The 23,624-nt window shown below is 38.3% G+C and overlaps 1 protein-coding gene across 1 annotated transcript in view; it reads right to left on the bottom strand.

Moving 5' to 3' along the window:
• Positions 1-366: 366 nt before the first annotated feature.
• cnksr2a (connector enhancer of kinase suppressor of Ras 2a) overlaps positions 367-23,624 on the bottom strand; it is a 136,253-nt gene continuing 112,995 nt past the window's right edge. Inside the window, exons 15-24 of the mRNA XM_055150962.1 lie at positions 22,466-22,641; positions 20,697-20,770; positions 18,895-18,966; positions 17,391-17,458; positions 15,943-16,040; positions 14,119-14,328; positions 11,414-11,555; positions 9,309-9,539; positions 4,518-4,705; positions 367-570 (exon numbers count right to left, since the gene is read on the bottom strand). Coding sequence (XP_055006937.1) covers positions 367-570; positions 4,518-4,705; positions 9,309-9,539; positions 11,414-11,555; positions 14,119-14,328; positions 15,943-16,040; positions 17,391-17,458; positions 18,895-18,966; positions 20,697-20,770; positions 22,466-22,641 — 1,463 coding nt within the window. The remainder of the gene's footprint in view (positions 571-4,517; positions 4,706-9,308; positions 9,540-11,413; positions 11,556-14,118; positions 14,329-15,942; positions 16,041-17,390; positions 17,459-18,894; positions 18,967-20,696; positions 20,771-22,465; positions 22,642-23,624) is intronic.

The raw sequence follows: 23,624 nt of genomic DNA, 5'->3' as shown, positions 1-23,624 counted from the left end.
TCGATGACTGAATGAATCTAATGTCCAAATATATTGTACATTTCTCACAAAAGTTGGGCACAAACTAGAGTAGCTTTAGCGGTATTTGAAGCACACGAGCTAACATGTAATAAATACTCCTGTCTACGGTCCCTGGAGACCGAAAGCGCAACCAATCAGATCGCAGACTGGATTGGCATTACAGGGGGCTTAGATCACCCCAAATAGAAGTTTCAACTCCTCAAAACGTCGTCATTTAGTTGAAAGCAAAATGTCCACTTTCAATGCATCCAACTTGACAAACTCCACGACTGTCTTTGCCACTGTAAAACTTCGATTCGCCCGTTTTCAACCCTGATAATTCCAGCGGAAATGTTTTGTTTTGCTTCACACGTGGGTCTCGATGTAGGAGTGTGTGTGAGAGAGCGACGGGGTGAGGGGCGGGGGTCCTGGGTCAGAATCGTCGCCCTCTTGCGGTTCCTTCTGGTGAAACAGCTCTTCGTAGGCGCGTTTCCACTCCTTGAACTCGGACGACGACAGCTGCGGATTGGACAGCAGCCGGTCGATCAGCGCTAGCTCCCCCTCCCTGTCCTGAAGGGGAAAGATACGGCGCGGGGTCAGAGAGGTCATGGTGTTTTCCGTCACGGTGTGGTAATAACAAGACAAGCAAAAGCAAGACACACAGTTAAAGAGATACACTGAGTTTAGTAGAGTGTATAATAGCTGAAGGGGTGCAATTAAAGACACCATTGCTCTAAGTATTTACGTACAGCTAAAAGTTAACTTCCCATGGACTCATGCACAGATAACCTTGATTAATAATAATAATATAATCCAACCACACTGCAAAAAGTTATATCTAGGTAAGTTTAAATTACTCGAATTAAGAGCATTTAATTTGATTTCAGTAGATTTGACTTCACAAGTAAAATTATCTACCAGTGGAATGAATTATATTGTTGCTGATTCAAGGTAAACCAGATTTAGTTTCTTTTTTTAAATGCAAAGAGTTCTAATTTTTCTTTTCTTTTTTCTCATATTTTATGTAACAAGATGTACTTTCCTAGAAACCGTCTGACCTCGCAGCATTAGGATTCGTTCGCTTAACTATAGGCAGGTACTTTTTTTCATTTAACCAATTGCTGCTATTTGGTCATGACGTATTTAATGCGCTGTTAACGGGGGTAACTGGTACACAAAGTTTTACCTAAATCCCGTAGGAAGAAGGGCAATAACATCTTTCCCCTTGATAAAATTCACCAAACATTCTCTTTGTTCCGACTTTAAATCCTCGATCTCGGGAATCATTGCCAACACAGTATGTATGGCTCTTCGCTGATTGGCTGGTGCCCAAACTCACACTTCTGAGGTTTTTGCAAACCGTCTAGTGTATTCTGATTCCTGACCTAGTCGCTGGAGAGAAATGAAATTGAGCGGAGGCACTAGGTGGCACCAGCCTGGCTTGTACTTTCCCATTTTAAGGCCAAAATGTCTTGTTCCATTGGTAGATAATTTGAATTGTAATGTGAAATTTATTCAAATCAAGATAACATTTTCTTAATTCAAGTAATTGTAACTTGGCAAGATTTTAGTTTTTGCGGTGCAGGTTCAAAATTACATATGTTAATTAGTATAAAAGTTACTGTTTGAGCAAAAATACTTCTATAGTATTCAAAGTCACTAAAAAGTATCTACTTACTTCCATATTCTGCTTGTAGTCTGTTACTTCTATTGAGTCAAGTGAAAATGGTCGCTTTCGGAAAATAATTTTAAAGGTGAATTGAGCAACTTTTCTGGTGGAGGGTCCGCTTGTCTCCATGGAGATGTTATTGCTTTCCCTGGAATGTTCCACGGTATGACATCTAGGATTTATTTATTACGGATGTTTCTATTGCTCAAAAATACTACAATTCCTTCTGTGAATATGGGCGCCTCTCCACAGATCTTAACTGTAATGTAGCGTAGTGCTTTAACCAGTGTTCGATAGGTTTAATCTCTACTGTGGAACATTCTAGACCAAAGCAATAACATTTCCGTGGAGACAAGCAGATGGTGGACCCTCTACTAGAAATGTTACGCATTGCTCCTTTAAACAAATAAAACCATTATACCTGGAGCTCACTGGTGCAATGAATTTCCCTGTCACACTCTCCTCTATTTCTGGATAATATATTCATATCCAGATTTCCCTTCACCCAATGCTGCAGCTCTGCAGCAAACTGGGAAGAGACAAAGAGGGAGTGAGTTCAGCGGGTTTATTTGCTGAGATTTGTGTCTGACATTTTAGACATTATTAATATATTACGTAACATTTTCACAGTTTACAAAAGGTTAAACTGCCTATCACCTGGCAGTGTCTGACTAACGGTTATTTCAAAAGCAGTCAGTTGTTAAAGGTGCATTGTGTAACTTTTCAGGTGGAGGGTCCGTCAAATGCTTTTATTGCTCTGGAATGTTTCACAGTGTGGAATTAAACCTTTCTGTCTTCATGGAAACCAAACTAGACCAAATTACGGGTCAGATCTGTGGAGAGGCAACCCCACTCACAGTCTAATGTCTGTTTTTCTAAGTAGCAAGAAAACCACCTGTAACTGAATAAATGTAATGTAAAGCTGTTTAAAGTCATACTGTGGAACATTCCAGACAAAGAAATGATGTATCCATAGAAACAAGCAGGTAACAGACCCCAAACCAAAAAGTTACATAGTTCATCTTTGAGGAAAACCTGTACAATGATCAAAATGTTACATGGTGTTGCGTTATTTGTATTTTTGCACATTTTCTCTGCTTATAATGTCGAAGTTGGTGTCTGGATTCAACCTCAAACTGAGTGTATTCCTTTAAGAGACACGGACCACACGTACAAGTTAACTGCCACGAAAAAGTTTTAACAGAAACGTCTACAAGCAAAGACCCCCGTCCCCCGTTAGAACAAACTGTCAAACCGACGAGCACGAAGCAACACAGATACACGGGGACAATAGAACGGCACTGGCACTGGCACCGGGCCCAAAAAACAACCAGAGTCAAACTGCATGAAGGAAGCGACGAGACAGAGACAAATGAGCGGCTAAAATTAACGAGGAAACAAGGAAGGTGCGTTAGTGGTTAGGATGCAGCGTACATGAGTGAGTGAGGAGAGTCTGTAGACAATTTAACAGCAACACAACAGCATTTATTTGATTAATTAAGGTGAAATTAATGGTGCAAAAACAAAGGTGTTAAAGCAGTAGAGTTAAATTTAATACTTCATTCATAATCAAGCTTTTATTTTAGCTTCATTTCTATTTTATTTTGACGTGTACATAAACATTTATATATTTATGCCTGATTGGACACACATCTCTTGCTATCTTTTTTGCTACTTAACTAGAATTTATCATTTATTACTTCATATTTTTTGCTCTTTGTTATTGTGTCCAAGTAGTTTCCCTTGTGAATCAATAAACTTTGTCTTTAAAAACCTCTTAAAGTTATGATGAAAACTAATGCCTGCTGAATTCTTAGTAATTGAGACAAAATACTGCATCTTTTAAATGGGAAAAACTCCTCCAAGAAATGAACTGCCATGTTTTATTTACTTATTTGTTTATTGTACAGCTAAAGATTAAAGCCCTGTTTTTTGTGTTGTAATTTCTCACATTACAAGAACGACTTGAGCATGCGTCATCAATGCTATTTTTGGTATAGATAAAAAGTAAAGAAAACACAGAAAATACAAAAGCCCGCAGTTGTGTCACACAGACAGAAAAAAACAAAACATTCATATTAAATTGGAAAAAGCTTTTATGTATATTGCTGAAAAGTAAATACGTAACACATTTTCCCTATGGTTAAAGCCGCACTATGTAACCTTTCATATGGAGGGTCCACTATCAGCTTAACTCCATGAAGGTGTTATTTTTTTTATCTAAAACAGACATGTCAAACTCAGGCCCGGGGGCCAAATTTGGTCCATGATCTAATTATATTTGGCCCGAGAGACAATATCAAATATGTATTAGAGCTGACCCGCTCAGATAGGCTTTAGAGACATTATTTAGTTAAAAATTTGTTATTATATTATATTTTGCTTGTTTTGGATTCAGTGTTTAAGCAAAACTATTATTAAACATTTATTTTAATAAGAAAAGGTTTAACATTACAGATCTCGAAAGAAGACAAAACATGCAGATGTTGTTCAAATTTTTCAGTAAATATTCAGTTTGGCCCATGACATAGTCCCAGTTTTAAATTTTGGCCCTCTGTGAATTTGAGTTTGACACCCCTGGCCTAGAATGATCCACATTATGGCATTAAACTTATCCGTTTCCATGGAGATGCCACCAGTCCAAGATATCAGTAAGATTTTTCGAGAAAACACCCCAGTAAGAATGCAAGTCAAGGTATTTTTGAGCTATAAAAAACTTAAAATGTAATAAATGCAAGATATAAATGTAATGCCATACTGTGGAACATTCAGAGCAATAACATCTCTGGAGACAAATAAAACTTACATATTGCAGCTTTAAATATCTACAGATTCACACTGGACTTACCTTGAGCGTGGAGGTGAGTATTCGTAGGCGGTGCAGGCGTTCGTTCAGCTGAGGGTCGTCCGCTCGTCTCAGGAACGACTGTCTGAACTCCGACTGACCTCTGACCTCTGACCCCCGACCCAGAGGACAGACCCCGCCCTGCTCACACGCCCGGAACAGGTCACCCAAGGACGCGCCCTCGCTGCCCCCTGGAGGATGACACATATTGATAACAGTCCTATATTAAGACAAATTGATTCTTGTGAGAGTTAAACCATGTTGTGATGTTGTTACCGCATCAAAACCTGGAGTTGTGTTTTGATTCGTTCACATGTTTGAGTAATCCTACATTATTAGCACTGTTGGGCAAGTTACTTCAAAACTGTTATGTGTTATTTATTACTTGTAGTAGTAATTTGTTACTTTACAATATTACTGCATTTAAAATGTAAGGCATTAAACGACTATTGCAGCAATTTAAGTTACTCTCATCAAAATAACTGCGCGAAAATGCAGAACGTTTGTGCCGTATATGGACTAAACCAGAACTAAACCAGGACTAAACCAGGACTAAACCAGGACTGAACCAAGACTAAACCAGGACTGAACCAGGACTGAACAAGGACTAAACCAGGACTGAACCGAGGACTGAACCAGGAGGACTGAACCAGGACTGAACCAGGACCAAATCAGGATCAAAACCAGAACCAAACCAGGTCTACACTGAGGACTGAACTGAGGACTGAACCGAGGACTGAACCTTCTACATTTAGTCCAGTAGCAATGGCCAATTCCAGGGCTAAAATTACTCAAATGATTCTAGTGAAGATGTAAGAAGTTTAGGATCACAGTGGCGCACTTCCTGTATTACCACATGACATCACAAGGTGCAACAGAGTATTTTTTTGTCTGAGACACAGACACTAGACACAGTCTATGAATGAAACAAAACACAACTCCAGGTCTGTTTGTGATGAGGAAACAACATTATAACATACAGTAGATCACAAAATATTGTAATATGGGCCCTTTAAAGGTGCACTGCGTAACATTTCTCGAACGTTTCACAGTATAGATTAAACCTATCACGTTACAAGTCAGATCTGTGGAGAATCGCCCCTATTCACAGAAGGAATTATTGTATTTCTTAGCAATAGAAACACCCATAATGAATAAATGCTAGATGGGTATATTTATTGTCATACTATGGAACATTGCAGCAAAGCAATAACATCTTCATGGGGACTCTCCACCAGAAAAGTCACGCAATGCACCTTTAAAGTGATGCATTGCCCTTTTGTATTTTCGCCTGGAGGATTTTGTAAATGCATTGACTTCATTATGCATGTATATTGAGTCTGTTATTGTATCAAATCTAATCATAAGTTTTCTCCTCCTACTTCCAATCGCCGCTAATGCTCCTTCATTAGCATCGCTTGTTTTTGTTTCTACATAAAAATACACTTCCTGTTTGGAGTTTTTCGTAGCTGCACCTTGCACTGATTAGCTCTTTAGCACACACACACAAGAATGCTGCGGCAGTCACCTAGTCGCCCGCTAACGATGATGTGAACTGAAATGAACGTGAGCCAAAAGGTTTTTTTTTTTTTCCTGCTTCTTGACGTCAACATCTTCACCTCAGGAACCCTTGTATTTCCCTCGTGGCCTGTGTCACTCATATGTAGCATAATTTTCTGCCCACTCGACTGCTGCTGCTGCTGCTGCAATAAAAATGGTAAAAGCTTTTCTAGGGCAGCTGCTTACGCCAATGCTAAATGAGCTATTAAAGCCAGAGCAGAGGGATGTTAAGTGAGTATTTTGTATTACGCAGTTTTCTCATCAGTTTCATCATTATGTAAGTATGAAACATTGTCTAAAGTGTCTAAACGCTCAATTAACTACGTGTTTGGTTGAACTGGTAAAATGAGTAGTGACGATGGCGACTGGTGACTTCTATTTGCAGAATAGATTTGACAAACTGCTTTCACCTCATGGTATCAGTTTTATTTATTCAGTATTTAACCAAGAAAAAGAAAGACTCTACAATAATATGAGTAGTGGTAATTCCAGTAATTACGCTTTAATTTTAAAATTTCAAGTCCCAATATGTATATTTTTAAGGAGGCTTGCAGCTCCACAAACCTGACTCGTACATGGCCTGGAGAAGCAGCCTCCACCTGCTTGTTTCCATGGAAATGTTGTTCCTTTGCTTACAATATTCCACATTATGGCACAGTACATTTTATTATTGTTTGTTTGTGTTGTAAATGTGTAATTGCTGCCTCTTGGCCAGTGTCGTATATGGACTGAACGAGGACTAAACCAGGACTGAACCAGGACTAAAACAGAACTAAACCAGGACTGAATCAGGACTGAATGAGGACTAAACCAGAACTAAACCAGGACTGAACCAGGACTGAATGAGGACTAAACCAGGACTAAACCAGAACTAAACCAGGACTAAACCAGAACTGAACCAGGACTGAACCAGGACTGAACAAGGACTAAACCAGGACTGAACCAGGACTAAACCAGGACTAAACCAGAACTAAACCAGGACTGAACCAGAACTGAACCAGAGCTGAACCAGGACTGAACCAGGACTGAACCAGGACTGAACCAGGACTGAACCAGAACTAAACCAAGACTGAAAGAGGACTAAACCAGGACTGAACCAGAACTAAACCAGGCCTGAACCAGAACTTAATGAGGACTGAACCAGGACTAAACCAGGACTGAACCAGGACTAAACCAGAACTGAACCACAGCTGAACCAGGACTGAATCAGGGCTGAACCAGGTCCAATATTATATTTTTAAGGTTACAGCTCCACAAACCTCACTCTTACTTGGCCTGGAGAAGGAGCCTCCACCTCCTTGTTTCCATGGAAATGTTGTTCCTTTGCCCACAATATTTCACATTATGGCACAACAAATTTGATTATTCTTTATTTGTGTTGTAAACTTGTAATTGCTGCCTCTTGGCCAGGACTCCGTTGAAAAAGAGGGTCTTAATCTTTATTATGCTATTAGGTTCTATTTTCAGACCAAGAGTTTGGTTTGGTCTTCCTTAGAGTGGTCACGTAATTTTGCTGTGTAATCAAACAGGTTTTGCCGCTGTCTTCCTACCGGTGGAGGCAGGACAGCACCATCTGCAGTCCGACTTCCTCAGGATAGTATCCAAAGTGTGCGAGGGTAAAAAAGCCCCCTCATCTCGGTTTATCGTCCCGTGGGCACGTTTCTGTATTTCGATTGCCTCTTTAATCCAGCGATGTTGTTTGTTTTCCTCTGTCCCAGTGATATTTGCTCCGTCCTGGTCTATAATGTGGTTCTCTATTTTAAATTGGTCAGAAATTTGATTTGTTCCTGTTCTGCTTTATGTTTTGTTGCTCGTCTTTCGCCTTCGCCGTTTCCTTCTCACATTCTGTTCTGTGTCCCTTTTTTCATGTGCTCCCTGTTTCCCTGATGTATGTTTTATTGCAGAACATGCAGGGTATTTCGTATATGACATTACATTTATGCTCCGGTTCTGTTTTGTGTTTTGGGTGGGTGAGAAATTGCCTGAGTTTTCTCTGTTGATTGATTGTGTTTTCTCATTTCCCTCTGCACTTTTTCTGTTATGCCCCTGATGTACGGGAAAGTTACCAAGCCTGTGCTCTTTTTTTCAGTTTTATTTTTGTTTTTCTGGTTCTGTTTTTCTTTCTCTCTGACCTGTTGTTCTTAATCTCAGTGGGATTTTTTCTGGTAAAATATTTGATAAATAAAAATAACGATCTATCTCCAAGGAACTTTCTATTTCCGTGGAATCATAGAGGTGACTTGCCACTTCGAGAAAGTTACATAATATTTCAGAATTTTTTTTAACTTGTATACATGAGTACTTATAAGAGTAGATACATTAGAATTAATCAGGACCAGTGTTGGGAGTAATGCATTATAAAGGTAACAAATTACTGTAATGCATTGCTTTTTGCTGTAACAGTAATGTAAGGCATTGGAGGGGGAAAAAATTGTAATATTTTACTTGGTACAAATGTCAGTAAAGCATATTACAATGCTTTTTTAACCTAGACTAAAGTGGTGTTTTTTATTCGCTAAAATTACGACGAAATCAGCAGCAGTGAATCGCCAGAGATGCCCCCACGTAGACCGTCGGGTGACCGTGAGCAAAAGGAACATGCTCCACTGGGCTAATCGCAGCTGACGCCCAATCGCACCTTGCAGGCACTCTGTTCCACGGTTCTCTCACAGGCGGTCCTAGATTCCAAGTTCTAGTCCAAGATTAATCCTGGTTTGGTCCTGGTTTAGTCCTGGTTCAGTCCTGGTTCAGTTTTGGTTTAGTCCTGGTTCAGTCCTGGTTTACTCCTGGTTCAGTCCTGGTTCAGTCCTGGTTCAGTTTTGGTTAGTCCTGTTAGTCCTGGTTTCCTGGTTCAGTCCTGGTTCCTGGTTCAGTCCTGGTTCAGTTTTGGTTTAGTCCTGGTTCAGTCCTGGTTTACTCCTGGTTCAGTCCTGGTTCAGTTTTGGTTTAGTCCTGGTTTAGTCCTGGTTCAGTCCATATACAGCGCAAAAGTTCTTCACATTTAAAATCTTCACAGTTATTTGGTGAGAGTAACTTAAAAGTGCTGCAATAGTCGTGTAATGCCTTATATTTTAAATGCAGTAATATTGTAATGTATCAAATTACTTTGAAATGACAGTAACAAGTCGTAAATAACACATTACAGTTTTAAAGTAACTTGCCCAACAGGACAAGGTTTTGATTTGAGTCTGAAAAACAGTGAAATTCAAAACTTCTCCACAGTACCTCTCTCACCATTGTGGGCGTGTGGGTCGTCTCTCGGGGGCGGGGCCAGCAGCGAGTGCAGGTTACTGTCCCGGGGTAAAGTGAAGCTGCGTGGTTTCCCTCCCTGCGTCGCCATGGGGACGAGCCGGTGCATCGCCACAGGCAACGGGACATTCCTCTGAGCGGGCAGCGTGTAGACCCCTCCGGACAGCATCATCATGGACCCTCCCCCGTGACCAGGCTCCGCAAACACCGCATCCTCTGAACAAGAAACATGACAGGACAATTTAGAAAACACAACTGTGCGTCTTTGGTCTGCTGTGGAATTAATGTCTGAAGTCTCAAGTGTGTTATTGTAAGATCAACAAGAGCCTATCTAATAAAATGGGATAATAAATCATACAAGACACAAAAAGTTAATTGCAACACGGACTGGGAATTAAAGCAGCATTTAGCAACGAAAAAACACTACCGTTAAAAATAGCTGTCACGACACATTGCTAATTAGCCTATTATAGCTGTAAGAGTCTTAAATTGATCAAACTAAAATATTATCAAGGAAATGTTGTACTTTTTATCACTTAAAAGCCCTTCTTGTTATAAAGATAATGGTTTGGACAAGAAATAGCATAACAGAAACAAGGCTTAATGTTATTTTGCTTATCATTACGCACTAATACTACAAAATTCTAAAAACAGAGTATCCCCGGGTTTGACTACCCCAAATTTAAGACTTTTTTCAGGCCTTTTTAAGACCAGTTAAATGAAAATTAAGACCAACGTTGCACCCATTATGCGGGCAAAAAACATCAGGTCTAATTCTAATAATAACAAACCAACTACCAGTACTATATCTAGAATCTAAGGCTACGTTTATATGATGGCGTAGCGTCTTCAATTTTTATTCTGCGTTTAGACGAGTGTTTTTAGGAGGAAATCTGCGTGTATACGGTGATGCAAAAGTGTGTGGAATTGGATTGGATATGCATGTCAGGAGGCTAGGTGGTGATGTTTGTGACATAAACATGAGCAGATCTGACAGTGTTCACGGAACTGATTGTTTACTCATTGCCGCCGTTGCCAAAAACCAGAGTACTGTTTGAACATACTAATTAGTATGTTAGTAAATTAGACGTTCATTCACGTTATTTCATGTTGTTGCTTTTTTCCTCCCTCCATTTAACATTGCACTGCAGCCCGGTTGAGTAACAAAAAAATAGGCTAATGAAATTTAAGACTTTTGTGAAAAAAATAAGACTTGGACAACATAATTTAAGACTTAATTTAGGAACATGAAATATAAGACCTTTTTAAGACTTTTAAGACCTCGCTGCAACCCTGAAAAAGTTCTCATCTATAAACAAGTGTTTACTTTAGTATGTAACTTTTGTTTACAGCCCTACTCACACAGGATTAGTATTACTCACAGAGGATGTCTGAGATCTTATTCCCGTGCAAATGCGCCATGTCTGTAATTTGTAAAGTAAAAATTCTGTCGCAAATTACCTACAATATTTCACCAAACACAGACTTTCGGTGATAATACTAGTCCCGTGTGAGTCTGCGTCTCAGTGTTTGTTATTATAAATGTGCACCTTTTCTATCTCTTTCTTTTCTTTCCGCATTCTATGTGTCAATGTCAGTAAAATAGAGTCATTTACTTATCTCGTGTGAATGTGCTGCAAGTGACACAGAGGTTTGCAAATTAGGGCTTAAGAGTCCAGACCTGCTCATCTCCATGGAGATATAATAACGTTGCCTAGAATGGCCCAAAGTATAGCATTAAATGTATCTATATATCTACGGAGACAAGTTTGTAATGCCATCAGGCCAAGTGACAAGTCAGATCAGTGGAGGGTGTGATCCTGCTCACAGTAAGAAATCATTCTTTGTGTGGGTTTTTTTTTTTTTTTTTTCAATATTCACATCTATAACTGAATAAATTTAAGACAGATATGTTAAATGCTAAAACATGGAACACTTCAAGCAATGAAATAATACCTCCATGGAGTCAACCTTCTCATCATAAAAGTTACATAGTGCATCTTTAATGTACTGGTAATATTGTTTTGTATATAAAATATAATCACAAAATACATTGATTTAGTCTATTTCCTGTTGCATTATCGTTTTACCCAGAGGTCCTGTTTGCAGATAGTGCAGTCCAGCTTCAGTCAGAGGCGTCTCAATCAGGTCCTGCCACGAGCGCCTCTGAGAAGAAGAAGAACGGCCCGGGGAGCCTGTGTCACTACTGCCTCCTGCGGGACTCGAGCGGTACTGCAAACAAGAGAAGACAAAAAAAAAACTTTTATTTTAAGCCTTGCCAAGAATAATCATTGCTATTCTAAAGGATTTGTATTTTTCTGTGGCCATAATCTGTTGGCACGACATTAAAGATGCAGTATATAACTTTTTCGGAGGAGGATCTGCCTGGAATATTCCACTGTCTGGCATCCAACTTGCCTACTCCAAGGAGAAAAGCAAGTGAAATCATTAGCACATACACTCCAAGAATGCATGTTTTCCAAGTTATTATTATTTTTTTTAGCAATTTAAACATGTGTATTTGATTAAATGCAAGATAGATAAAAGCCATACTGTGGAAAATTACAAGCAAAGCAACATCCTCAACATTGATACAAGCAAGTGGTGTACCCTCCTCAAGAAAAGCATCTTTAACTACATATTTATAATGTTGGATAAGGATTATAGCAATCAAGTCACAAAACTACAGCATAAAGCACTATCAGGGCCAATATTTCGCTATTTTCTGTTATAATAATGTTGTTTCTCATCAAAAACAGACCTGGAGTTGTGTTTTCCATGATGTGATGTGATGTGGTAATACAAGAAGTGCTCCTTACACTTTCACTAGCATCAGTTGGATATTTTCAGGCTTGGAATTGCCCATCTCCACTGAACTAAAGGTAAAATGTCGCTGTTAACTTGAAAATGACCACATTACAAGGTTGAACAGAGCACTTAGAGCTTTGGAGATGTAGACAAACAAAAGATTACTCAAACGTGTGAATGAAACAAAACACAACTCCAGGTTTGTTTTTGATGAGGGAACAACATTAAAACATGGCTTAAAGCTCAATTAAAGAGTCAATTTTGCGTAATATCGGACCTTTAATGTATAATTTACTCTTCTACAGTTTATACTAAGTGGCGAGTCACTAGAGATATTTAACTGACTGGACTGGGTTGGTAACATAACAAAACACTGGTACCTTTCTCTATAAATCACTGTACAGGAGTGTGTGTTTGTGTTTTATGAAACATGACACTTGAGAGCAATTTTGGGTCTAAAAACACATTTTCACCTGTCTGAAATCAGTGTGTTTGAGGAAACGCTGCAGAAAAGAGGCCAATTACTCTTCAGTGGTTTTCAGAACAACTGTTATTTAGGTCCGACTATTGCAACAGAAAAACGCATGGTTCAGGAATCAGGACACAGTAAAATGACCACTCAGAGAAAAGGATCTGAGATGTTTTTTAGAAATCCAACAATACTGTCTATCAATTACTTGCTCAAAATCTTTTCATATTAAAGAATGTTTAAAGATGTGTTTTATAGAGGTGTCTTGCCTATAAAAACAATATACAATGCAAGGACTACATAACTTTCCTGCCATTTGCTTGTCTCCATGTAGATACTATTATCTTACCTGGAATGTTCCGCAATATGGTATTAATCCTTCCAGCCTGACAGTATCGTATATGAAACCTGGGAATATGTTTTATATAACCGCGCATAACTTTCCATCCATAAAAGATAAAAATTTACAGTTTTTCCTGAGAGTTGAGGCTTTCCGAACATATTTCCGGTATTATCCTACGTCACACGCACGCTGTGTGATGATGTAGGGAAACGAGTGTCCAATAGGAACTTTGTTTTCTGCCAAACTCATTCGCTCCCTCCATTTTGATTGGTCCAAACTTTGCCAAAGAGTGTAGTGAGTCAAGATGGTCGACTGCTCTGAGCGTCTGTGTTCGTAACAATTGAAAAAGCAGCTCTAAGTGCAGTTATTTCTCAAATAAATGGCTAATTATGCATCTTGGTCTGCATAATTGCGCATCGCTTGCTATTTTTACTTGAAAGGTTTATTTCAAATGTAATAATCACCTGAGATGATCTGTTTCCATGAGTGGCACTAGTAAAGTCATAGGGCCATTGCACTTTTTTTTTTGGTTTTGTTTTGAGGCAAAAAGGACATTTTTAGTTTACTTACAGACTTGATATTTTGCTCTTTTGTAACTGAGGTGTTAAATAAAAAAATAAAAAAATAAAAAAATTATGTCCAAAAAGTTGCTTATACATGTTTGCTGTGTGTTTTGTATGAAAGAATATGAAGAATTTTATTTTATTTATTTATTTTTTTTTTATTTGTATTTCTGGTCCTATAGCTTTTATTACAGCCATATGGCACAAATACAGCAACAGCCTGTGAAATAACAGGTTGTACTGAAAAAAAAGGATGTATAATACTTCATTAGGGGGTAAAAGGGGGAGTTTTAATAGCAAAATTAAAGAAAAAGTCCAGGTGAGGACAAAATTGCCCTTATATTAGGTCTGGAAGGGTTAATCTATCTCCATAAAGATCAGATTTGTGGAGGGATGACAAAAACTAACTAAATAAAATCTGATGTTGAAAAATCAAACAACTTGATGGTATTTAGGACAGTTATTGCAGTGAAGATGAATGATTTCTTAAAAATATTTTTCAAGGTATTTATGAGCAATTAAATAATGCTGCACTGTGGAACATTCAAGGCAGAGCAATAAAAGTTACATAATGTACCTTTAACGACTTACAAATAACAGCTCCTCACTGACCTCTACCGTGTCACATCGGTACTGTACGTCGCTGCTGTTGCTGCCTCCTGGTTTCCTGCCGCTGTGTGTGGTGCCTCCCCCTAGAGGCCCAGGGTGGTACTGCGGCTCAGCGGACGGGGGCTCTCCACAGAGAAAGTCCTCTTGAGACGAACGAGAGCGCGACGTTTCAGTGGAAGACAGACGTGTACGGCCCTCCATGTACGCACTCATCTGAAAGGAACAAAGAAAGGAGAATAGGGTTAAGGTTTTATAGCCCACATAAAGAGATTTGTCCTCTGCATTTGACCCATCCTTCAATGCTTCTGGTTCAACCTGTCAGGAACAGGGGACCCATCTCTAGATCTTGAGCTAGTCGTGGGTCAGGACTAACTTAGTTGATAGGTTTTACCTGTGGCGCTTTTTTTAGGTTTGCAAACTCCGCAAAGAAAGGAAATTAAACCTGGAACCTTCCTGCTGTGAGGCCAAAATGCTAGACACTTCAGCTCAAACTATCACTATAATTGTAACAATGGGTTTAAGTAAAATGGTAGAAAAGCTGATTTGGAAATGTACTGACCAATAGAGGGAGCAACAGCAGCTCAGTTGGTAAAGCGTTTGTCCACTGATCCAAAAGCCACGCTCTTGATATAAACATCACTGACTGAGCAGTCAGATCCACTAACCCACAGGTTGGCAGTGCAATTCAGCTCCCACAGATGAACCCACAGATGAATGCTGTCATTGTGTCCTTGGACAAGACACTTAACCCACCTCGCCCCCAGTGTCTGCGTACATAGGTGTGTGAATCTGTGTGTGAATGGGTAAATGGTTCTTTGTTTTAAGGCGCTTTGATTAACCTTGAAAGTGGAAAAGCGCTATCTAAAAATGTGACCTTTTACCATAGAAAATGGTCATGATTAGGGAAGCCCCAATCCAATACCACGTTTAGAGTATTGGCTTGGATCAGATTTAATGAATAGATTGGGTCGATACAGCAAATAGAGCCCTCTGCATGCATCTGCCTCAGCTAATGCTCCAGCGAATGCCCAGAACAGCTTAAACACAGACCAAGGAGGCTCTAAATAATAATAATGACAGAGACAGCTTTTGTCTCTGTGATGTCTTCACTGAGCCTCAAGAGTGAAAAACAAGCTGAATGCACCAACTTGTTTACAGATGTTAAGCAGCCATATGTTTCGGGCTTCTCTTCTTTTTACAAACATGAATAATATGGTGAAAAAAACACTGCCTTTAGAAACAGTGAGATTAAAATCATCGAATGTCACTGTGTTCTGAAGATGCTGCAGTGTGGAGGAGTTTAAGACATTATTTTACAATATTATAATACAATATTAGGGTATTTAGAAGTAGGCCTTCTAAAGAAATATAATTCCAATAAAGATTTCCAAAAGCTAGACTAGTTTCAATGCAGTACACACGTCTCTCAGAATCTCATCCAGCCCTAGTTGTGTAAGCCATAAATACAAAATCAGTCCGACAATTTATTTCCATTGACCCTAATCATGCAACTCACCTAAAAACAAAATTAGACTGTAATTATCTCTGCAACTTTAGGCGACGGATTGAAAAGTGGTCTATTTGTCTGGACTTATTATTGTATGAAAAAAAAACACAAGCTGAATGTAGAGCGAACTAGAGCAAACTAGTCAGAGCCATAATTATAGCGTCAATTATCACATTCTCCTCCCCATGGGTCCCTCATGGCTTGATTGGCAATAACATGAGCGGTGCAGGAGCATCTTAATCACGCCACATACGCACAGACGCTCACATATGTACTGTACTATGAGTATCTATATATGTATAAATGTCTGTATTACTCACAGAGGGGGGGCGGGGGTAGGTGTCATACGGAGGTGGCGGGCTGTCCTGTTTCGGGCTGGAGGTGGTCTCGTCTTCATGGTCGCTCTCACTCCAGTAATCTGCAGCAAAATCACATCAAAAAGATTAAAACTAACTACTGTATTTTTTCAGACTATAAGGGGCAATATCAATAATGTTGAATTCATCTATTTTCATACATAAGGCACACGGACAAACGGACGACGCTTAGTAGCATAATTCGCCTGGTCTTGGAGAATGTGTATCATGAATGTGAATGTGGGTGGATAGCCAGTGACGTAGTAACTGGCAAAGGCTATTGTTCTTTGTGGGTATCTTTTTTTTTATTATTCTTTTTCCCCACATGTAATCACATTTTTTGATTATTATTTTTTTGTTTATTTCCAAGGATGAGGACTCAAATATACATTGAGTAATAATGTGTTTAATGCAGCTTTGCGCACATTTGTTTATGTTTTACAGAAATGAAACTTAAAACCACATGGCTAATTTGCATAAACTCTAAGCGCTGAAAAAAACTGCAATTCTAACAGATTTTTGAGCGCTGTGTACCATATAAAATTGGTTCGAGGTCAGTAAGCACAACCAGAATTAATACATAAGGCGCACTGTACATTTTTCAGAAAATTAAAGGATTTTAAGTGCTCCTTATAGTCCACAAAATACAAATGCAAGTAATACCAGAGGTAGAAAGATCGGTTGGAGATGACATCACCTCGTTCTGCATATTTAAAGTGCCCAATTTTTTTCCAGGAAGTGTGCTGTTAACATGGTAGTTGTGTTGGTCTCTAAACGATGTGAACAGCTATTATAAACTCATCCCAGTGAATCATTAGGACGTGTGAGAAGTGTTAGAAATGTGAAGAATGGACTAATGGCACAATGGAAATTAAGCAGGTAATTAGGTAATTACTATTTATGGGTTTCAGCTTCCTGTTTATTGCTGCCGTTTTGAAGACTTTTCACCATTTACAGGCCAAAATATTTCCTTTTGAATTGTTAATTGTTATGGCATCATCACTCTGAAAGTCATAAACTGTCTACATCCTGAATTGCGATGTTATAACCATGCAAACCCTTAGTCAATATACAAATGATGGAGTCGGACATGGATTTTCTTTGGTTTTTTCCTCAGTAAATTAAGTTTAATTTATGAGGAAAACTGGTTCTTGCCCAATCAAGCTACAAATTGTTTTATTGATCCAGTATTGGTCTGATAACAATGTAATCTGTGCAGTCAGTTCAAGCTACTATGGTACCAAATTGCAAATTGTGTGAGTATGAAACATCTACAGTATCATCTGCACAGAACCTTGAAGTAGGCTGTTTAAAATTCAAGTTGGAGTTGTGAATGAGATTTGTGAAGCAAGAAAAAAAATTTTACTTTTTGTGCTTCAAACTAGTTTTAAATAATTGATGTTAAGACTTACCTTGCTCCTGGCGCATCCTCTCTCTCTCTGCGTAGCCCACAGCTGCCTGATTTAATCGACTCAACCATCTGAAATATATAAAAAAAAGGTTTGTACAATATTTTAACTCTCAATTAAAGGTCCTATATTACACAAAATTGATTCTTGTGAACTTTAAGTCAAAAACATACCTGGAGTTGTGTTTTTTTTCATTCACACATGCTTAAGGAACTATTTATTATGCTCTCTACATCTGCAAAGCTCAAAATCAAATATTCTGTTCTTTTTGTGAGAGAAATTCAGCCTAAATAAGCAGGGTTTGTATATTAAAGATGTGTGAATGAAACAAAACACACTCCAAGTATGTTTTTGATGAGGAAATAACATTACAACATATATCAAAAAATAGCGTAATATGGGCCCTTTAAGTATAGAAGTACTTAACACGGTCTTCTAATGTACTTATTCTTCAATACCAGCCTATAAAAGGATTTTGAGGAGGCTTTTGTCTATTGGCAATGTTTTATCATCATATTCTCTCCTCAAGAGTAATTTATGACTATATTTTAAATTGACTTCCTCATTTGTTGAATTTTCTCCATAATTATAATTGCCAAAAAATCCCTGCCAGCAGCTCGTCCAATACATCCATATGCTCTAGTACAAATATTTGCCAAATGTTTTAAGCAAAAGTTTAATTTACTTTATGCAAATGAGAAAAAGAGCACACACAGTAAAAATATATGTACATCTGCTGAGGAACTCTTGTATGCATAGATCATTCCCTGCAAATAAATAAATAAATAAAAGTTTAAAAAGCGTAGTTATGGTCTAAATGAGTAGTTTATCCTTCTGGGAAGTGTTGTCAAAAGATTTATAAAACTTCAAAATAATAGATCAATTCTCAATACTAATTCTGATAACACAAAGATTAAAAAAACAAAAAAAAAAGTCTTTCTTTAGACAATATAATGTGATTTTCATTCAAGGTGTACTGCTTAACTTTTCAGGTGAAGTCTGTTGTTGCTTAGACATGAACACATTATTAAACATTAATTCCTTCTGTGAACAGGGGCGACTCTACGCAGATTTGAATTGTAACATAGCGTAGTGCTGTAACCTGCTTGTCTCTTTTGTGATAGATTGCTTTACTGTATACTGTGGAATATTCTAAACAAAGCAAAAGTATTTCCATGTAAACAAGGAGGTGGCGAACCCTCAACTGGATATTTTGCGCAGTGCACCTTTAAATCAGTGTTAAATTGTAGAATTTTTTTTATATTACCATGTGGCCTTATATCTGTGTAATCCCTCAGTGGTCTATGGGTGTATACTAGTCTATGTGCTCTTATACTTGCTCTGATACAGCTCAAAATCATTCTAAAATTATTAAAGAAAGGTTCATTTTTGTCTCTGTGAATGTGACTTTTTTAGTATTGTTACCTGCTTGAATGAGGATCTAATTTTTGTAGTTTTTGTATCAGTTTTTATTATACAGTTACTGCTTACACAATGCTGTTTTTACCTGTTCATGTCGTCCACTCCATCTGCTGCAAAGTAGAAGCTTTTGACCTTGGGGTGGCAGGCTTTAAATGCACTAGAAACACAAAGCGAAAAGAGAGGGCAAAGAGAAATGTCATTACAAAGGTAGAACATACAGTACATGCACATTATACACACATAAAGGCTCATATCTAAAAAGGACAAAGAAAAAAGAAAGCTGCTGGTTGTTTTGTTATTATTATACAGTGTTTTATATTATTATTAATATTATTATTAATATATTATAATTATGATCTATTAATTTTCTACAGTGTACTCAAAACATGTGTGTGATTTACTGTAGTTTCTCTTTTAATTTGTTTTTGTGCCTGTGCCTCATCATAAATGCTCGTATCTGCTCACTTGGGCTAAAAAAAAAAAATTAACAAATATCTTAACATTGAGATTCTGAACGATTTGTACAATTAGCGATTAAGATTCAGTTTAAAGAGCATGTTTTAAATTCACCCTGGAGCTTTCACATTTGAGAGAAGACTGAAAAATAAAAATGTTAAACTACAAGACTAGGGTCAGGGAAGTCAAGATTATTCAGGTCACTAAAGAAACACTGTGACAATTTTCAAAAGAGTCATTTGTTCTTCGAAAAGAAAATCTCTTTGTGAAGTGATTTTTTTGTACATGTCACGCTGACTTGTCTATAACTTTAGCATTCAGAGAGTTTGAATTCACAGCTCTGGTTTTATTGGTATTTTGCAGCTGATGTCAGTATTTCCTGGGGGTGTGACGCTAACTGAAGGCACTACTCGGTCTGAGCCTTGTTAGTCTTTAATCTGAGCTTTATTTTAACACAATTTGATCATAAATTACTGCCTTAGTTAGAACTGCAACATGTGAGCTGGGGCCACCTAGTGCCTTCGCTCAATTTGGTTTCTCTCCAGCGACTATGTCAGGAATCAGAATACACTAGACGGTTTGCAAGAACCCTGGAAGTTGTAGACTGTGCACCATCCAATCAGCGAAGAGCTGCGAAGCCATGACTGTTTCCCTTTTTGTGGAACAGCACAACAGTAAACAAAGCGGTCGAGATGGATGTAGACGAAGACAGACATTCTGTGTTGGCAACGGTTCCTGAGATCAAGGATTTAAAGTCGGAACAAAGACAATGTTTGGTGAATCTTATCAAGGGGAAAGACATTATTGCCTTTCTTCATATGGGATTTGGCGCATTACATCACGATCAAATAGCAGGGATTGGTTAAATAAAAAAAGCACCCGGCTCCCATCGAGTGAATGACGGTCAAGAAGATGTTTGTTTTTTAAATCTATGGTTTTAGATAATACAGTGAGATATATTTTGTTTATTGAGAATATTGTGTTACTTAAAGATGCACTGCACTTTTCTGGTGGGGGGTCTGATATCTGCTTGTCTCTATGGAGATGCTACTGCTTTGTCTAGAATGTTCCACAGTATAGATTAAACCAATCAATCACAAGGGAGACAACCAGATTACAGCACTACACTACATTACAGTTCAGATCTGTAGAGAGTTGACTGTAATGACCTGTAATGAATAAATGCTAGATGGATATGTTTAATGTCATACTATGGCACATTCACGGGAAAGCAATAACATCTCCATGAAGACAAGTAGGTAGCTGATCCTCCATCAGAAAAGCTGCGTAGTGCTCCTTTAATCAGAATAATAACTGTAGCCTTTGTGATTTGCTAAATGTGACTTTCTAGTGCTTTCAATTTGATGCCAATTAATCTTCAGCTCCACTATTTGTGTTTATAATATTATGATATAACATGGAAATACGTACTATTTCTTGCGGCATTCACTGGCCCGGTCGATTTTGAACTCTGGAAGACTGACGAAACCCTCTGCTTTCTCGTCCTGAGTGGAAACATAAGGAAAAAGCTTTAATATATTAGTATTGTACATTGAATATTGGTTAAAAACATAAAATTCAATAACAATGCACCGCTACCAAAACCACCAAAAACACATTTTCCTCTCAGCTGGATTCTTTTCAGTTCAAAAATAAATTTGTTTGACAGACATATTATTATTATTATTACAAAATGTCTTATGTAACATCTGGATAGTCACATTCTGTTCTTTCACAAGTTTTACAACGAGCTGTTGACAAAAATAAAATCGGCCATAACAGCTTTTGTACAATAGATGTGTGACACCAAATATCAGAATTTAAGCATTGTCTTTTTTCATTCAAATGTCACAGCAGAAAATAATTGAAAGTGGAGTAGGGTACAAGTAGTTTTCAGTTTGTAAAATCTGGCTAAAGACGGGGTAATAATGTATTTAGATCATCATGTTTCCTTTCAGTGGTTTGAAAACGCTGAAAACAACATACTAAAATCTTAAATTAGTTTCAGTTTTCATCTTTAATGCTCTGAGTGGAGACTCCTCATTTTGCTCTCCATGCTAACTCACTCCCCCAGCATAATGAGTGTGTACCCTTCTTATGAAACTACTGCACATCACATCAGGTTTGTGAAGTTGTAGTGTATTATTTTTCATCATGCTTTTTTATTTATTTATTTATTAGGGATGTAACAATAATCGAATTATCATGATATTTTATCGTCAAAAGTCTCACAATAACATCTTGGGCTGTCACAATATATTGAATCACAAGTTCCTTTGCTTAAATGCATGGTTTTATATTAGCAACAGCTTATAAATCGGGAACTACATATCCCATGATTCATTTCTGTGCAGAAAACATGAAGTTATATGTTTTTTACTTGAATTCTTGGGATTATGGTGGAAATAATTCACACCAAAATCTTGTCAAGGTATTTTAAAAGCAAAAAAAGTGTCCTATCTACAATTATATCAGCATCTTCAAAATATCGCAATAAATATTGTACAGTCAGAATATCGTAACATCCCTAATACTTATGGAGAATTGTTCTGCGGGAGCTGGGTGACGTAGGTTTTTGAACTCGCAAGGTTACTCAGAAATGCACCGATGACATATAAAACCAATTCAGGCATGTTTGTGATGAGGCAACAATGTTATAATATGGCAGAAAGCTCTTAAAAGTCGACTTTGCATAATACCCCCTCTTTAAGTTACTCTATCAGATGGGGTCACAGCCATTAAACCCGTATCAATTACCAGAGGGAGGAAGGGTAGCCAAAAACTGCACTCAAATTAGAGCACCATTACTTTCAAGTTGAAGTAGTGGTGCAAGAAATTAAGTCAGAGGAACTATCTGGACGTAACATCTGGTTTATAATGTGAAGGTAATGCCATAAGAGGGACCTCCTTCTATATAGACCAATAATATTTAATACAGATGGGATGCAGCTAAAATAACGTTTTAATGTAAGCGAGTTCTAAGGTCTAGTCACTGTAGAAATTATCAGGTTCAACATTTGTGAATTTACAAAAATACTATGTAATCAATAGAAAAACCGTCGCTTTCCTCCCAGTCTTGAAGTATGACGTCATTACATTGTCCAATCTGAAAACAACCATTAAAAGTACTTCTAAAACTTTGTTAATAAGTACCATAGCAACAGTGAAAACCAGAGCATGCAGCAGGATCTTAAACCCACCTCCTCGTTGATGTACCAGTACAGGCAGTTGTCCTTGAGCACAAACCAGTATTTCTTCCATTTCTGAGAGAAGTATCCTTTAGCATCTCTCTTCCTCCAGAGCCAGCCCTCACAGTCGCCCCGCCCCAAAGCCTTACAAGATACACGCCTGCGACTCAGGGACGCCAAACCCCGACCTGCGGACAGCAAGGTAAAACAGAGGAAATGCAAGGTTAGTTAACACAGTGTGGAAATATAATGATGTACAGTTTAATTTGCCTGAACAGCCAGTCCCTTCTAACCAGGCTGGTGCTACCTAGTGCCTTCACTCAATGTAATTTCTCTCCAGCAACTAGGTCAGGAATCAGAATACACTATATTGTTTGCAAGAACCCCGGAAATTGTAGATCGCACATCGGCCAATCAGTGAAGAGCTGTGAAGCTATGAGGTCAAACTGAAGCGCCTGTCTGGGTCCTTTTGTGGTACAGCTCAACAGTAAACAAAGCGGTTGAGATGGATGCAGACAAAGCCATACATTCTGTGTTGGCAAAGATTCCCAAGATCGAGGATTTAATCAAGGGGAAAGACGTTATTGCCCTTCTTCCTACTGGATTTGGGGCATTACATTTGTCACGATCAAATAGCAGCGATTGGTTAAATAAAAAAAGTACCTGCCTATCATCAAGCGAACAAATCCTAAGGGTGCGAGGTCAGACAGTTTCCACAAAGTGAAACTGGCTGATGAGTCCCTTCTACATTTGGTTCGAATCCAGAAGGGACTGGAGCCAGAAAATCCCCCGTCCAAACTTGAGACGATGTAACCACAGCTGCTAATTTGTGTCACGTATCTCTTAAATGCGGAAGACATCTCCTCTCCAAATTTCTCTAAATAAAATCCTATTCCTAATATGGAACTTGGCTCCAAATTCGCTCTTATAACTGCATGCGTTAGTGAGCTCTATGACGTCACACTCCCTTAGTCCACTTCTTTATATATCAAAAAATAGAAAATCGGGAAATATGAAGACACATGCTTTCCAAAGTTGAACACCAACAAAGTATCTCCTTACATGTCCTACCTCCTGCATCGTAAACAGAAAGCAGACTGCAGGCCAAACATCAATACATCTTGGCAGAGGTTCAGTTCGTGGCTTGGACATGGCTGTTACTGCAGTGAGG

The sequence above is a fragment of the Boleophthalmus pectinirostris genome, unplaced genomic scaffold, assembly GCF_026225935.1.
Source record: "Boleophthalmus pectinirostris isolate CB_2022bp ecotype Guang Dong unplaced genomic scaffold, ASM2622593v1 HiC_scaffold_15, whole genome shotgun sequence".
NCBI classification, from domain to species: domain Eukaryota; kingdom Metazoa; phylum Chordata; class Actinopteri; order Gobiiformes; family Gobiidae; genus Boleophthalmus; species Boleophthalmus pectinirostris.
Note: the sequence above shows the minus strand (reverse complement) of the source record. Positions and strands in the feature narration are given on the sequence as shown.